At 46.8% G+C, this 17,737-nt stretch overlaps 2 protein-coding genes across 4 annotated transcripts in view; both read right to left on the reverse strand.

The window, feature by feature from the left end:
* Positions 1–212: 212 nt before the first annotated feature.
* Positions 213–4,505, reverse strand: Guca2a (guanylate cyclase activator 2A). The gene is made up of 3 exons (XM_027936885.2): positions 2,042–4,505; positions 917–1,124; positions 213–477 (listed from the first exon to the last, which is right to left on the reverse strand). The coding sequence occupies exons 1-3, from the start codon at positions 2,114–2,116 to the stop codon at positions 413–415; spliced, it is 348 nt and encodes a 115-aa protein (XP_027792686.1). The 5' UTR covers positions 2,117–4,505; the 3' UTR covers positions 213–412.
* Positions 4,506–11,859: 7,354 nt separating this feature from the next.
* Foxj3 (forkhead box J3) overlaps positions 11,860–17,737 on the reverse strand; it is a 113,172-nt gene continuing 107,294 nt past the window's right edge. For all 3 annotated transcript variants that reach the window (XM_027937416.2, XM_027937415.2, XM_071617754.1), the window contains 2 exons: positions 17,109–17,216; positions 11,860–14,900 (listed from right to left, as the gene is read on the reverse strand). In XM_027937416.2, the coding sequence (XP_027793217.1) occupies positions 14,785–14,900; positions 17,109–17,216 (224 nt within the window). In that variant the 3' untranslated portion in view covers positions 11,860–14,784. The remainder of the gene's footprint in view (positions 14,901–17,108; positions 17,217–17,737) is intronic.

Here is a 17,737-nt window from a genome sequence, read left to right on the forward strand (position 1 = left end):
AAAGAAAAGCAGTGGTTGCACCCTCCTAAGTGATGGCCTAGAGATTCCGTTCCCCTTTATTCCCGTGTGTGGTGGCAGCCCCAAGCAGGTGGATATCTTAGCAGGGAGCTTGGGATCCTTCCACTCTGGCATGCTGAACCCTGAGTTTCCCAGGATAGGACGGGCATCCACAAAGCAAGAGACAAAGGCAACACTGGAAGGACTCTGGAATCTGGTTTATTAGTCGAGCATTGGCTGGATCTCTAGTACCCCTGCCCCTCTCTGGGCTGTTCTCTCCTCACCCCCAACCCCCACCCCCAATTCTGGGGCAGGGCAGGTTGTGCAGCTGGGTGTGGGAATATCACAGGCTGCCCCTCCAGCAGAAGACAGGGCTTCCCTGCAAAGTTGGGAGAGGGCAGTGAACACCACCGCCCTAGCATCCAGCACAGGCAGCAAAGGCACAGATCTCACACGTGCTCGGGTCTTCAGCGATGGCCTCTGGACAGGAGAGATGGGGCCTGATGAGAGCCAGCAATCCCTCCCCCATGGGCCCCTGCCTCCCTTCAGCCAGAGCTTGAATAGCAGCCACCCAATCCCCAGGAGAGGCCCAACAAGCCTGGCCTCTCTGACCCATGAAGGGGCTTCCCATCCCAAAAAGGACATATGGAACACTCAAGCCATCCAATCAGAATGAAGGTTCTACCCAGAGAAGAGATAACACTAGCACCAGATGTTGGAGCACAGTACTACCTACCAACCCATCCGTCTGAACCAGGATCTTCATAAGTCTCATCAGTTACAACTTGGAACTAACCATAACGTGAGTTCAACAGACCCACCAATTAGAACAGAGCCCCTCCAACCATAGAACATCTCTTCCTCAAGAGCCATCAACAGAGAATCCCCCAGCCCAGCCTTCCCACAGGAGGTCGCTCACCCAGCCTCTGCAGGATCTCCTCAGCATTGGGCTCCTTGCAAACAGGCCTGATTTCTTCTGGAAACGCTTCATAGCTGCAGATCACAGGAGCCACAGGCTTACCAAGGGTGGGCACAAGCTTCCTGAAGTTCCCAATCTTAGGCTCCGGGAGATCCCAGAGGTCTTTAAGTTTCTTCACTGACTCCAGGGAAAAGGAGAAGTCTCCATCCTGAGCAAGACAGCCAAGGCAGGAGGGCAGGCTTCAGCTCCCTGGTGGGACCCCAACCCTGCAGTTTCAGCTCTAGGGCACATGAGCAATGTGCCTAGGAAACAGATGCTCCAGTGAGCTGGTGTGGGGGTCAGAGCCAGTCCCTGCCCTGCTGGCTTTGCTCTGTGACCCTGGGTACTCGGAGGCCTCAGGTTTTGCAAGCTGTCATGAATAATGAAGAAAATGGAGGTGGAGGGCCAGGGACACAGTAGGTGCCTGATGAGGACTCCGTGAGCTGGTTTTTAGGGAGAGGTGCAGCAGAGTCTCAGGTATCCTAGTTCCACACAGCCATGCACAGGCTGCATTCCGCTGCCCAAGAGCCAGCTGTTCACTGGGCCCCCATCTCCAGCCTGCAGCCTGGTTTTTGTTTAAGAGGCTCCAGGAGTCTCTCATAGTGAGGATCCCCTACTGGGTGCCAGCATGCTTGGCACTGTCCTGCAACCAACCATCTGGACCTCTGGGGTGTCCTCACAGTTCCTGGGACCCAGATGGTTGCAAAGCACAGGGCTGAGGAGTAAGGCCTGGGTTTGAATACAGCTTTTTCATTTCTCCGCTGGACATCTCTTTTACAGAACCTCTCTGGGGCTCAGCTTCCTTTCCCTGTAAAATGGAGTTAAAAACCGCCTCCTCACAGGGTGCTGGGGCCTCAATGAGAAGCTCAGGGAGGTACCGTAACTGGCAGGCATTCCATCACTCACCTTTCCCAGTTTTCTCTCCTACCTGGGTTCTTTTTGCTCCAGGTTTGAAGCAAAAGGTGTGTGTGGCTGACAGGACGGAGAAGAGGGTCCCCAAGGAAGTGCAAGCCTCAAATGCACACCTCCACTCCAGCCCCCAAAGCCGCTGCACTCTCTCAAGGGCCAGGTAGGGATGGGGCTTACCTGCACGGTGACCGCCCCTGCCAGGGTGGCCCAGGCTCCCAGGAGGCACAGCACTGAGAGCAGGAAGGTGTTCATGACTGCAGTTCTCTCTCAGCCCTAGTTGGAGGAGCAGCTGGTCTGGATGTCGCAGGAAACAGTGGGGCTTTAAAGAGGTCAGGGTTACTGAATAACCCTGAGCTTGTGTCAGTGTCTCATCTGCTGCCTGTCAGGCCCCATCAGATAAGGCTCAAGGCAGCCCTGAGAGATAAGAGATCAACCCCGAGCCTGGCAGAGCCCTGGGCCGCTCCCAGGGCACCATTTTGACCCACGGGCGGGCTGGGTCGGGCCCTGTGCTGTGGGGTGGGGCCTGCAGACCAAGCCCTACCCTTCAGGATGGAGGCCCAAACCCAGACAGTGAGGACACTCAGGGCCATTAGGGTGGGGGCAACAGGGCTGCTACTGGGGTGGGTGCCAGGGAGAGGCCACCTCACAAGGGGGGCGGCAGGGCAGCTTGGGAGGGTTTCCCAAGGAGGTGGTGTCAATACTGATGCCTGGAGAATGGGGCTGGGGTGGGGGTTCTCTGAGATGGGATAGGGTAGAGGATCATTTTGTGCAGAGGGTGTTATGTCTGGGAAAGTAAGAGGTAAGAGAGGCCCAGGATATTGATTAGACCCTTTCTGAGTCTAGACCCCAGAGTCCTCTGTGGGGACCAATATTAATACCTACCTTGTAGACAGGTGTTACGGTTTTGAGGATTAGATGAGGCTTTAAATGCCTGGTACACAGGGAGCACTCTGTACGGGGCCATTGAGTTACATTGTAATCAGCAGCAGATCCTGGTTCTCACTGCCCCTTTGTGTCACCTGCCTGTCTAAGCCACAGTCTGGCCTCTTCATGTGCTGGTCCCTTGATCCTGCCTGCCCAGCAGCCTCAGAGTGTCCTCACCTGAGATTTTCCCGATGAGATTGCAGGTGAGACTGCCTGATGTGTCCTCTGCACCCCCAATCTGATCCCACTGGGACTGACCTCCATCTGCACTGCGTGCTCACTGTGATCTCACTATGTGATCTTTGGCAAGCGGCCCTAGCACACAGAAGAAAGCATCTCCTTGAGCTCGCAATCTTGCTACTTCATATCCTAGCTAGTTGCCCCAACAGCTCCAAAAAGCGGGTGGGTAATCCCTGGGCCTGCTGCGTAATCAGCACTGAAGAAGGAGCTGGAAGGTGCAGAGCCCCTGGAGGAGGGAACTACAAAGGGGCCCAGGCCTCAGGGAGGGGCAGGAAGCATTTGATCCACCTCAGACTGGACTTCACTCCCCTTGCTGGTGTGTGTGTCTGTGTACACCCAGGTGCATGCATTTACATTGAGGAATGTGTTGTGCATGCCAAGATGTGTGTGTGTACTCTGAAAGGTGTGTGTGCGTATGTAGATGTGTGTATCACAGAGTTTATGTTACATTTGTGCAAATGCTGGGGTGTGTGCATATGTATGCTGAGGTGTGTCTTTGTATATGAGGGAGTGTGTGTGTTTATATTGGGATGTGTGTGTGTGCCAAGGTGTACGTATTTGAGCATGCTTTGGGGGGGGTGTGTAAGTTTATGTGTCTGTGTGTGTTAACATGTACTTCTTCGTGTGCTAAGGTGTGTGGATGTGCACGTGTGTGCCTGCAGAGGTCTCCCACCCCACCGGGTAGAGGTCTGGAAGGAGTTGGGTTGGAGGTGAGGCCAGTGATCCCTCTGGGACTAAAAGGGGTGCTGGAAAGGGATGAGCATCAGGAACACTCAGGCCATGCTGGGATTGCTGGGGGCTGGGTGGACCTGAGTGGGATTAAGGAACATCAGCTTTAGGTGAGGGGTCGGCCCTGGGGCTGTTATAATGGGGTGGACTGTTGTAGCAGTTGCGGATGGGAGTCCATGTTGGGGTTTGAACTGGGATTTGGATTAGGGTCAGGGTTAGACTGGGAACAGGGCAGTGCTAGGCTTAGGTTTGGAATTGGGGGCCCAGTTAGGATTGGTCTGATGTGGAGAATGTTCCTGATGTGGAGGTTGCTGAGTTTAGGTTAAGCCTCCTTGTAGAGTTGGGACTGAGTTGATTTGCAGTTGAGGTTGGAGGTGTGGCTGGGCTGGGTTTATGATTGGGGTTGGGTCTGGGATTCCATGTGAGGTTAAAGCTGCCTTAGGATTTGATTTGGCCTTAGGATGGGGTTTGGGGTGGGGCTGCTGCAGGCTGAAGGAGCCCTTTCTCTGACTCACCTTGGTTCTCTAGTCTCTGTCCCCTCCTAAGGCACAACAGGATTGGGCTAAGGGAAGGAGACTTTTGTTCCTGATGCCTCTTCTTCCCACAGCCCCCTGGCCAGGACTTGCCTGGAATACAGCAGGACTTGAGGGGTTGGGGACTGTGGGAGTGACATTGCTCCTTGGTGGGAAAGAGGAAGTGGCTCCTAGGCCTTGGCCCTTTGGGTCCTGCCCTACCCAGCCCCCTCTGACATCAGCACTGGGAAATAGGAACCAACTGTTCTTTCCTTGCCCCCAGTTCCCCTCCCCAGCCCTGTTCCCAGCTGTGAATTTAGGCCCCCTTCCTACTCTCCAGGGGACATAGGATCTCAGCTTGCAGTGAGGTTGTTAGAAGATAGATTTTGGGGTCCTCCCAGGACCTCAAGCTTTCTAGACCCCATGCCCACAACCCGAGTCCCCTTGGTTCCCAGCAACCCATACTCTTCATCATTCTTGTGTGGGCAGGAGGTAGATCTGAGGCTGTTTGGGTTCCTTGCATCCCAAGACCACCTCTTCTGGCAAACTCTTGCTCCTCTGTGGTGTTCTGCTTCTCCATGTAACCCCAACAGAAGCTGCCCCAAACCTCTGGGGTTGAAAGCCAGGCAACCTTGCTTGGCACTCAGGGTCATCATGATCAGGCTCCTGCTGAGCTCACCATTCAGCCAAGATCCCAAAGGACTCCCCAGGACGGGACCAGGAAGCAGGGACCAAACTTGGAGGTCAGAGCTCAGGCTTTGGAGCCAGGCAGCGCCATCATTTAAACTCTGTGTGGCTTTCTGGGCCTCAGTTTCTGTCTCTTGAGAATTAATAGCTCCACTGCAAATTTCAGCTCTTTTAGAGCTTTCCTAATCAACCCCAATCCTGGCCCCAGCAGTGAGGGTTAAGAGCACTTCCCCTCCTCTGTCCTCCACAGCCTCTACATTCTTCCCAGCATGCGCCTCATAAGCCCGTGAGCTGCTGAAAGCAACGCTGGAGTGGAGGGCCCCCCTCATACAGGGCCTGGAGCTCGGTGGGTGCCGCAGGTCTTTATGGAGTCAGGAAGGTGGCAGCCACTGTCTGTCACATTAGCGATGACAGTTAATGCTGATTGGGACTCACTCTGTACCAAGCTCTGGGCTAAGTGCTTGTCATCTGTGGAAACCAGACCCACCCCCCACCACACTGCAGGAAGCTGCAGGCTTTGTCTACTGTCAGGAAGCCCTGCCCTGGGAGGAGGCCAATGCCATTCCTTTTGGCCAAGAGGTCAACATTTGTGTTTTAGTGACCCTGTCATGGTTCCTGTGTGCCCATTAGAATTGGGTCCAGTTTGGCTCAATCTTTTGGGGCCCAGCTCCTCTTCCCTCGGCCCAGCAGCCTAAGCTGGTCTTAGCAGAAAGGCCTGGAACAGCCCAGGTGGGGGCCTAGAGACTCCAATCCTGACCTGGGTGTGGTTCACATTTCACAGCCTCACCTTTAAAACTTATAAATGTGTTTTAAAGAGTGTAACAATCTTTGGTTCCTATGGGAACCCAAGGAACCTGAGGTAGACATTACAATGGATATAAACCTACTAACAGTTCAGGGAATACACAAGAAGTAACTGTATAACCCCATTTTATAGATGGGTAAGCTGAAGCTCAGCGGCTCAGAGGTTAAACACCATGATTATCCCAAAAGTGCCTATGTGGCTGCAGGGTACTGTTGTATTGCAGAGGGTCACCTGGGCTCTGGAGAGTATAAGTCTAGACACTTATACCTCAACTCAGAGGAAGGTACAATTTATCAGATTCATTGTCAAGTGGGCTTGGTAGCAGCTGTGGTCACACAGCTATAAATTCCCAAACAGAATCCAGTTCTCTCAAATTTCAAAGAAAAATCTGAACTTCTTCTACTCAATCCAATACCATACCTCCTATACTGTCTTTCTGATACCAAACTGGCATTTTTTTCCCCTTCCAGGGAGGAAAAAGAAGAAAGGAGTGGCCATTGAGTCAAACCCTGTGAGGGAGGTCAATGATGTCCACTTTACAGAGAAGGAAGCTAAAGCTCTCAGAAAAAGAGAGCTTAGTGACACACCAAGTGGGTGGCAGTTGGGATTTTAGGCCTGTCAGCCAGAGCCCAAGTCTAGGCTCATATGGAGGGACTTCTCTCCACCTCTCAGGCCCCAGGTGGGTCGGCTCTTTCCCTTGATGATCCAGGGGGGCATCTGTGGAGTGGACAGAGGGTGTGTCTGCCTGTTTGCACAGCAGTGTCATCCCCTGTGCCTGGCCTGGGTGAGGTGGTGGGGTGCTCCACTCACCATCTGTTCCCACTTGGCAGCTGCCTCTTCCTTCCCATCAGCCATCAGCTATGGAGACAACCTCCCACACTGAAGGCTGCTAGGAAGGAGACACACAGCTGGAGAGTCCTCCGTGTGTCCCAGAGGGGATCTCCCAGAGCCCAGTTGATTGGCAGACAGGTCATGGACAGGCTCCATGAGACTCTGTGGGGTACATACCAGGGGCCATGAGAGAAGGACAAACTGAGGGCTGCAGGTCCCCTTAGCTCCATCAGAGAATGCTTGCCAGCCAGGATGGGGTCTGAAGCAGGCTTGATCAGTGGAAAGATGTAGGAGATGCAGAGGGAAGGAGGCTGGCTTGGGATGAAGCAGTGTGTCTCGAGTAGCAGCCAGAGGGAGGCATAAATACCAGCTCAGAAACAGCACGTGGTGCAGGCCTGTAATCCCAGCAACTGAGGCACTTGAGGCAAGAGGATGACAAGTTTAAGACCAGCCTCTATAACTTAGTGATACCCTGTCACAAAATAAAAATATATAAATAAAAGGGCTAAGAGTGTAGCTCAGTGATAGAGCAGCCCTGAGTTCAATCCCAGTACTCCGAAAAGAAAAAAAGAAAAGACGAAGACACCACCAGCATTTGCCCCTAACCTGGTGACAGTGGGAAGCCATAGGAGGCAAGATCAGATCATGCCAGAGCTGTGATTTAGAAAGACCACAGTGGCAGTGGCATTGAGAGGACTCTGACAAGAAGGGAAGGGGTAGGTGGAAGGCTGCCGGGGCAGGAGTATCAGCTGGTCTTGCAACATGGCAGCAGATAAAGAGAAGACAGTTCCTTGGGACCTCCTGCATGCCTGCACCTGGCAGGCTGCTCTCCACTTGCCTTCTCCATGACACCTTGAGGTATGGCACCCACTGTCTGACTGAGGGCGGGCGGGCAGTGTTTTGCCCACATAGAATTCTAGGTCCTTCTGACTTCAAAGTTCACATTTTTCCCCCACTGCCTTAGGACCTGCAGGGAACTAGCTGGCCCGGATGCTGAGTAACACATCTGACCAGCTTCTGGTCGTCAAGGAAACCAGGGATGGGCAAAGTAGGGGCTGCCAGAGGACCCAGCTCAAAGGCATGTAGGTAGGAGGAGTAGTGACAGGGACAAGATAGAAATGTGATGAGAACAGAAAGACTATCAACACATATTACCTCACTCTGCCAGCATCTGAGAAGCCAGGTTGATCCCAGGCAAGATCTCCCCAGATATGGGACCTTGGAAGAGGAGGAAGAGGCTAACAAGCCACCAAATTTAAGTGAGGAGCTGTCTCCTGTCTGCAGCTTCTGAACACAGAGACCAAGTCCCAGGCACAATCACACAGGCTGCACAACCACGTACCCAGTCAGACACAATCATACAACTACATGAGCACACGTCATTCACTCACAAACTTATACACATACGTACTTTCACAGAGCCAAAGGACTGTTCCTGCCTCTGCCTATGAACATTGCTCAGGATGGGAAAGGTGGGAAGTGTCCTCCTAACATCTTTATTGCCCTTGTCTGGGACTGGAAGTTGCCCCTATGACCTTTTGGGAGCTGCAGTATGAGAGGCATTATAGGGTGAGTGACGTCAGCTCAGTGTCTCTGAGGTAGGGTGGGATGGGTGGGGTGACATCAGAGAGGTCAAGGACAACTGGGAAGTGTTGGGGAAGAGGCAATCTGCCTCAATAGAAAGAGTAGACCAGAGTAAGGCGGATCTGGGTTCTCTCCTCTCATTTTCACTGGCAGCGACCTTTGGGCAAAGCACTTCACCTCTTCAAGTGGCAATGCCCAGCAGTAAAAAGGCAGATAATGACACCAACATCACCAGGCAGTTGGGAGTGCTAACTCAGTTAATGGCTGGCAAGTACCGGGCAGGGGCCTGGCAAATGGTGGCAATAATCATAATATTTGTGACAGCCAAAGGAGCCAGTGTGTGTGTGTGTGTGTGTGTGTGTGTGTGTTTGTGAAGACACCAAGGCCCACTCAGGCTCAGAGGCAGGGCTGGGGAGGACAAGGTGTGTGGATGGCCCAAAACACACCTGCCCAAACACTTGTCAGTCCTGGTCCCAGAAGAGGAGTACAGCCTCAGGAGAAAAGAGTTTGGGGATGATAGTAGGGCGACCTCCCCCAACCCAAAGCTCGAAGTGGAGATGCAGTAAGCATCAGGAGGTCTAGGAGCAGAGGCAGCTGGGGAATGGGCCCCATCATCGTTTGGCTCTGAGGACTAGAAGGAATCACTGGCTTTCTCCAGCTAGGAGGCCTCCAATGCAGGAAAAGAGGGGCACGAATTCTGAGGGCTGGCACCTAGTAAACCTTCAACAGCACTGAGCTCTGGGGGTTGCAGAGAAATGGAGCACAGCCCCACGGGTAGAGGAAACCATCCTGAAGGGAAAGAGCACACAGCTGGCTGCTCCACCCTCTGGTGGCCACAGGTACTCACTGCACCCACCGCTTTGTCCCAAGGCCCTCGGTCTATGGTTGGTGGCTCAGGGAACACCACCAAGAAGCAGGGACAGCAGTGTGCTAGTGAAGAATGCTGACACTGGAGCTGCAAGGCCTAGGTCTGAATTCCTAGCTCTACTGCTATTATCATCATTATCTACCACTTACCAGCTGGATGATCCTGGGTAAGTAAGTAGCAGAGATTCTTCATTGAGATTAGTAATAACAGCTATCAGCCACACAGCTGTTTCTCAGAGTAAATATGGTAAATGCAATTTGAATCAAATGCTTGGGATAAGTGATACCAAGTTAAGATGCACTTAATAAACGATAGCTGTCTATGCTGTACATCTGGGGTCACTGTTGCTTGAATTCTGGTTTTGTGTGCAGCCAATTACTGAGTTTATGCTTTACACATGTTGTTACTCCCTTATACGAGGGGAATGTGCAGGGAGGAAAGTTCAGAATCACTCTTAAAAACCCCCTAGGAGCGGGTGTGGTGGCACAAGCCTGTTATCACAGCAATTCAGGAGGCTGAGGCAGAAGGACTGAAGTTCAAGGCCTGCCTGGGAAACTTAGTGAGGCTCTGCTCGGGGGTGGGGGATCCCCTAGGAAGGTACAGGTATTGTGGAAATCCATCTTAGTAAGCCCAACATGGCCAGTTTTTCTAGGTCTTGGCTATAATCTGTCCATAAGTGCCAGATGAAGCAGCAGGCTTACACCCAAAGTCCATGTTGCCTAAAATGTGTATATCTTTAGCCAATGAAATCATGCTCATGTGGAGAAGTACACACAAGCAGAAACCAGTCACAGTCTCAGATGTGAGTCTTGTGTCTCACTCGGAGGCACATGAATATTCCATTATAACACTATTTAAAATTTGCATTCCTTCAGTGGAATGCATTCATGATGTGTCTACATTGTGCCTTATCTCTCTGAAGCTGTTTCTTCTTCTGTAAAATGGGGCAGTAACAGTACATGTCAAGTTATTTTGTAGACCAAATAAGACAATTTATCCAGAAGCCCTTTGCACAAAGCTAAATGTTGAAGCCTTGAGAATTTAATATGGAGCTTAATGATCTTGCTTCCTATTTCATTTGATGATGAAATAGGAAGATGCACTTGAATTGAACAAGGCAACGAGATCTAACTGTGCCCTTCAAAGGCACTGCTATTGATCAAAATTTAACCTGTGATGGGAGGAAAGCACAGCCCCACTTTCTCAGGGACACACACACAGTGGGTGAATAGCCCCTATTCCTGCCTCAAAATAATTAAATAATTCTTTTTTCTAATCTTTTTTTTGGTACTGGAGATATAACCCAGGGATGCTTTACCACTGTACCACATCCCCAGACCTTATTTTTTGAGATAGGATCTTGCTAAATTGCTTAGAGCCTAAGTTGCCTGAACTTGCCTCATTAAGTTGCCTCACTAAGCCTGGCCTTCAACTTTCGATCCTCCCGTCTCAGCCTTCTGAACTGCTAGAATTACAGGCATGTGCCACTGCACCAGGCTAATTTCTCTTTTTGGACAGCAGTGGAAGTAAAAGGAAATGAGTTCTGGAGTCTGACCCAGGCTGAATTATCCCAGATCTGCTACTAGCTGTGAGAATTTAGGCAAGTTAACCTTTCTGAGCCTGTTTTCTCTTCTGTAACACTGCAATAAATTGATGTTTCTGGCAGTGTTGTATAAGTTAAATTAGAAGAAGCCAGGGGCCATAGGTAGATCATGGGATTGGTTGGAAACCCCCCCCCCCCCCAGCCCCATCCCATGTGAGATATTCCTGGCTCCATTCCAACTTCCCCAGAACTGGCCTGCCTGTTGCTTGGCCTCTCTGAGACTTCCACGTCAGTGAAGTCAGAACCCTACCATTTTCATAGAAGACTATGTTTGGTGCTTTACTAGCAGCCTGACACCCCTCCCACCTCAGCCCACAATCCCCACACTAATCTAGCTCCCAATTGGAGTTCACAGCAATAGTGCCAATGAAAATTACTTTCTCTGAACTTGGAAAATTTGAAGATTCAATAGGAATAGTCCATACTCACAAAAGGCTTTCCTAGACCCTATCCCACCCACCCTCTTCACCATGACCTAATCCCTCACCACCAGACTCTTGTTTTTGCCAAGGAAAACTTTCAGAGAAGCCTCCTTGACCAGTTTCCCAGGACTGGCATTTGCTACCTGTCTTGGGCAAGTCTATACCTCCTAAAACCAGAACTGCGACTTTCTCATCTCTGGGCTGCCTGTGGGAAGTGCTGTCACAGAATATTTGCTTGGCAAATTATAATCTCCACTTTTGCCTTTTAGGAGTAGCTTTCTGAGAAAGCAGTGCTGGGGAAAGACTGGCAGCCAAGTGGAATAGGGATAGGGCAATTCTCTTGGAATGAGAGGATCCTATAAAAAAACATGTTTGGAGTCAAATATCAGTTCTGTCACTTGCCAATTAAAGAATCAAGATAAGTCACTCTACCTCTATCTGAAGATCATGGCACCTGGCACATACTGAGCACCACCAAGTTTTATGCTCTGGGTGCTATTCTACATGTTTAGATGTGTTGTTCAATGTAATTCCACTCCAATGCCAGCAGGTGATATTATCCTCATTTTACAGGCACTATAAATAAAGAAAGTGAGGTTCAGAAAGATTAAATACTTCCTCAAATTCACAGAACTAGTGAGATGCTCAATAAATGGCAGCAAGCACTGTGGACACAGTAGTGCACTGGGACACAATCTCAAATACCCCAACGGCTCTGGGTCCTGTCTACATCTGAACTAGCTCCAATTTTACTCCCTCAGCTGCAGCAAATGACATGGACCAATCAGTGTTTTAAGAGTTAACGTAATATATTTATTTTAAGTGCCATTCATGCATATCAGTCTGGCAGCAACAATCCTAATGACACTTGGAATATTTCTTTACAGCACTAAACAGTTACAAAGAATGGGTGCCGTTCATCATAGAGGCAGAATATGAAATCGTGCAATAGCAAAACTGTAGAAACATTAAAACACTGACTGTCCAACAGCAGTACAGAGAGCAGGTTTGTGTTTGCACAAAAAGCCAATGCATTTTCATCACATATATACAATATAGATATGTACACATCACCCTCTGAATGAACAATATCAAAATACTCTATTCCATTTGAAATTATCCCCAGATTGTTTCCCTCCCACTTCAAAGGACATTTGAGAGACACATATTTACAAGAACACACATGAATACATTTACATTTCAAAAACTGCCACAAATGCCAGTCGGATTATTTTCCTGGACAGAATGCCCCGTTTGATTACATGCATTTATTATTCTTTTTCCCCAAAGTCTTTAGTCAGTCTAAGCCCAAGACAGAACTTGCTTTTTTGCATTAGCAACTACCAACAGAAATGACCAGTAGAGAGATTCTCTTTGACTCACCAGATAGCCCTGTCTGGTCATGGCCCAGATGCCAGTCCTGGGTTTCTGGGCCACCTGGACCACAAGAGAGTGGGATAGGTATGGATGAAGACTTTGCCTCCAAGGCCATTGTTGGTAAATTTAAATACTCACAAAAATATTGACCACTGCAAATCAGTAAATGATTACCAAATGAGAAATTAGTGTCACAAAATTTATAAAATCATTGTTGGTGTTTCTATCCAAATCATTCAGTTTAAGAGACTGCATTCCAATGCCCAAACTGTTTAAAGTGCACATTTCTACCCAAGCAATTCAGACAGTTTCAGAACAGCTATTTTGGTGACTAGGAAACAATGACTTGAGCAGACTTCTGAAAATCACTCCCCCTGTTTTGAAGCTTTTACTCTGCAGGCTGCCATCTCATCTTGCCTTGATCCTTCTAAGAGGGGCCTGCTGGCTGCCTTTCCAGCATCCTCTGATTTTCACTAATCCAAGGGGCTGGAACTGAGCTTCCTTTTTCATGCCAAGCAAAGTCCAAATGACAAAGAAACATAAAGCTCTTTCTTCCTCCCCAATGTCACCAGCCCTTACCACAGCTGGCTTCCCAGTGACTCATTCAAGGCCACACTCCATTAAAAAAAACAACAACAACAAAACACACACACACACACACACACACACACACGCACACACACGCACACATACATACACACACAGAAACAACAACAAAAAAAGTATGTTTAGTTCAAGTAGAGATCACTCAACCAAAGAATCACTAAGGCTAATTAAAGTGATTTAGCATATGGCTGATAGAGATCAGAGGTGCTAAAAAAGCAACCAGTGAGCAGTCATTCCTCCTTGATTTGATGGAACCTATATTCCCATTAAAATGAAAAAACTTTTTTTTTTTTTTCTCTAAAGAATCAATTCAAAACCTATTCATTAGGGAAAAAAAAAATCTCATTTCTTCTATTTCATTATAAAACTAAGACAACCAATCCATGCAAAGTAACTGTGAGATGACATGAAACAATACAAAAAAACTAATAAAGACTCCTATACAAGGTAGGCTTCATTTCAAAGAAAGCCACCCAATGTCATGCACACACAGGACAACTAAAACAAAAGTCCAACTTAGTAACTGCACTGAGGCGAATAGTCTATGTGTAGCTCCATCCTCCTTCCAGTGCTACCTAAACAGAAAGAAGGAAGTAGGAAAACCTGCTTCATGAATCCTGTCCTATTGTTCTGTTGCCCAAATGTTCTTTGATTCAACTTCTAGAAAAATCCTATTTAGCTATTAAGTCTCAATCAGCAGGAATGCTAAGACAGAGAAATACACTCACCTGGTAAAAGGATTGATGATAAAGAGAATGACACAATATCCCTCTGATTGTCTTGTCTGTAAACTCTTTTATCACGAAAAATAATTCTGTGCTTTTCAAACACCACATTTCTCCTTAGTGAATCCCAATAGAAGCTGAGCATTCACAGAAGGTAGTAATAAATATTAAAATAACACTTCTGAATAATAAATACATAAGTGAATGTGGAGGCATTAATTTGTTTAGAGCCAAGCAATGCCCAGCTTCTAGCCATTGAAACAAATTTCAGAGCTGTCATAATGCAGATTTAGGAAACAGACATTGACAAGGTACAACATATACTCTATAACCTCCCAAGCATCAAAACAAATTTGGTCAGTTCTTTATGCTGCTCAGGAACGACATGCCCCTCTGGATTGTTTGAAGAGTATCAAATTCTGGGTTCCTTGACTTATTGGACAGAATTCATTATTACCCACATTTCTGAAAAAGATTAAATAAGGGAAACAGCTTTGGAAAAATCTATTTCCTTTCAGTTCCCTACATCAATTAAAAGCATCCTGCAGAAAATAGCCTAACAAGAATAAAAACTGACAGTAACTTTCTTTTCAAGACATAATAATCCAATTAGAAAAAATTGAAGTCTTTCAGTAATTTTTGTACATATATTTACACATATGTATCTATAAACTGCTTGCAGCAAAATAGGCTCTGTCTGAAAAATCAGTCTGGCACTTGTGGTTAACATCAAACTGACACAAATATGCAAAAAGCTGTCCAAATCACACAACAGTTAGGAGCTACATAGGGCAGTTGGCAGGGAGACAAACATGTAGTACTTGTTTGGGTCAGATAAAAGCAGTAAGTTATCCAGCTAAAATCTTTTTGATTGTCTTCAAAAGAAATTTTGATAACATTGGTGAAGTGATTAGCAACTTTGTTTTCTCAACTGGATTCTCTTAAAACCTTTCCCTTAACTGCACAGAAAGGTGACGCTGGGGTCTGATGCCTTGCAGAAACAAGCCCTACACAATTGAATCCCAGTCAAAGTCATCCTGGATGTCATCTGGAGGCAGGGAGCGCCGCATCTGGAAGGCTTGGGAAGGCATCATGTGCTGCTGGTTCATGGCTCCGTGATGGCCTGGAAGGAAGAAAGAAGTATCAGTAGTGACTTGAGAGAGAAGAATGAAATACAAAACCCATTCCTGAGCATTTTCTATGTACCAGATAAACAGCACATACAATAAACCTTCATCCAATTAGCTCATATGATGATCTTCATTTTATAGGTAAACAGGACAAGGTTTAAGAGGATGAGCAAGTTAACCAAAGTCACACTGACAATAAGGGGCCAAGATAAGATTTGAACTCAGTTCACCTGACCCATGCTCTTTTCATTATACCAGACTGCAGCAAGTAGACATGAGAAAAGTGCAGACACAACAGGTTTGGTTTTGTTTTTTTTTTTTTTTTTAACAGTCGGCTCTGCTCCAATACATCTGGGCAACAAACTGGCTCACGTAAGAATAGTAAAGAGGAGAATGATGTCAGTGTACTGCTGACGTCAGACTGGGTCATACTGAATTTTCTACAGCAAGTTCATTTTTGAAGTGAACACAGAAAACAGTGAACTACAATAAACCATGGAGAAAGAATTAACTCCACAATTCCTGCTCTACCTGCATTCTTCTTGGATCACTCTAGCCTCTGTCTGATCTTCCCAATTTCAATGCATTCTGCCCGTGTCTCTGTATCTTGACAGACCCCTTCTAAATCAGTTTCATTGTTTTTTAAAGTAGAGATTGAAATTTACTCACAGAATTCATTCTTTTATTAGTGATTAAGCATATCTTTTTTTTTTTTTTAAATTAATTAATTAATTTATTTATTTTAGTTCTCGGCGGACACAACATCTTTGTTGGTATGTGGTGCTGAGGATCGAACCCGGGCCGCACGCATGCCAGGCGAGCGCGCTACCGCTTGAGCCACATCCCCAGCCCCAGCATATCTTTTTTGTTTGGAATTTTTTTACTGGATCTTTGTTAGTACTGAGATGACAAAATTTTTACTAGTCTCCTAGAACTTTTAATGTAAAATTATATAAAATGTTGAAGCTTTCAGTAGATCATGGTATAGCAAAAATAAATGCCTGCATGCTTTTTATTTAACAAAAACTTAAAAAAGTCTTTACCATACCTCAGGGACTAATTTATGTGATTTCCAAATTACCCTACTTTATGCCTCGTAATGACCCACAGAGCTAGGTAGTGTTATTAGTACCCTTTTACTGATAGGGAAGCTAAAGTAGGAGGGTTCAGAAGCTTGATCAACATCTCATAGCTATTAAGTGGTAAAGGACCAGGATTCAAACCCTAGCAGTCTGGCTCCATAGTGTGAACTAACGTTATCACGCCACCTACAAATTACTAGGTGAGTGCTAACAAAATATAACATCTTTCCCCTTCATCAAAGCACGTGTCACTTGGTCTCACTCCTTCTTCACTACTGTCTGGCACACAGTTTTAAGCCAATCTCCATCCTCCACATTACCTTTTCTTTCCCGCATATAGTTTAAGTAAAGGGTGGTGTGGTATATGAGAATAACAATGGACTCTGAATCAGAAATAAGGCCTTGAGTCTTGGTTTGGCCATCTATCAAACTGGGTGGCCTGGGGAAGTTCTCTTTTCTTCTGAGCCCCTATTTCCTCATCTAGGTGATCCTTAAGGATCCTTCCAGCTCTAACAATGTGCTTCAGTCCCCTAGCTAAATATAACTTTCCCTATATTTAGGAACCTAGGAGGAGGAAAAAAGCTTATCAACTAGGAAGTCCTCAACTTACCTCCTCTGTAAGAAGTATCCCTAGCTGAGGGAACTCCACTGGAATGAATGGAGCAGAATCTACAGGAGCTAATCAAAGTAGGTTCCCTAAAGCCCAATAACCTGCCAGTGTCCTATCCTCTCACAGCTACTCTGTCCCCAGGCCCCCAACAAAGAATTTACTCCTTTCTGAAGCAGCATCATTGATTGTTGGGACAGCTTAAGCTTTTTAAAGAATTTTACATTTATTTTTATTGGTGCAATATATTGTACATAATAGGATTTATTGTTGCAAATTCATACATGCACACAATGTAACAATACAGTTTCATACCCTAGACCTCTCCTTCTCCCTTTCTCTGGTCCTTTGGTTCTATAGGTCTCCTTTCTATTTATATGAGACCACATACCTTTTTTTTTTTCCCTCTGTAAATGTCAACATATGAGAGAAAACAAACACTTGACTTTCTGCTGAGCTTTTCAAGAGTAAACACTGAGCACCAACTACAACAAACACATACATACACTTACCTGCCATCGTTGTTCCTGGAGTGCTGAGTGCCTGTGGGATATGAGGATAACCAGGGGGTGGCATCACTGAAGGAGGGAGATTTTGCCTAGAGTCTATGTACAAGTTTCCTAATCAGATTAAATAGTAGAAAAAAAAAAAAGACATTTACCATAAATCAAACAAATAAAGCATTAAGATCTTAACAAAATTATGACCTAAAACTTAACAGGTAGGGTGGAAGGGAGAAGGAAGAAAAATCACTCTTTTCTGATGCTAAAGCTCTGTAGAAGATGGTACTGGCTTTTTGAACAGCCTTCTAGGCTGGGTGGTGTACACTGGCACTAATTCTGGCGCTGCCACTAATTCTCTGTAAGCTCAGAAGCAAGTTTTATCTATTGCTGGTGTCACACACCTCATCAATTCACAAGTGTTTTTATACTCATTACTTTATCTAATCTTCCACTAAGCCCGCAAGGAGAAAAAGATAAAAAGCTACTATTCCTTTTCTACAGATGAGCCTTTCTGAAGCTCAGAAAGGCTAACCTGACTGGCTCAAAGACATGAGGTTGACAGGAGCTAAAAGAATCCAGATCTCCTAACTCATGAATTCTTTCAACTATTGCCTAGTTCTCTATTTCTCTGATTTTCT

The sequence above is a fragment of the Marmota flaviventris genome, chromosome 10 (assembly GCF_047511675.1).
Source record: "Marmota flaviventris isolate mMarFla1 chromosome 10, mMarFla1.hap1, whole genome shotgun sequence".
NCBI classification, from domain to species: Eukaryota; Metazoa; Chordata; class Mammalia; order Rodentia; family Sciuridae; genus Marmota; species Marmota flaviventris.

Coding starts and splice junctions, on each gene's coding strand:
- Guca2a (XM_027936885.2), bottom strand. CDS start 2,116: ATGAACACCTTCCTGCTCTCAGTGCTGTGCCTCCTGGGAGCCTGGGCC. Junction 1,125..2,041: donor CAGGGGCGGTCACCGTGCAG/GTAAGCCCCATC, acceptor TGTCTTGCTCAG/GATGGAGACTTCTCCTTTTC. Junction 478..916: donor GGAGATCCTGCAGAGGCTGG/GTGAGCGACCTC, acceptor TCTCCTGTCCAG/AGGCCATCGCTGAAGACCCG.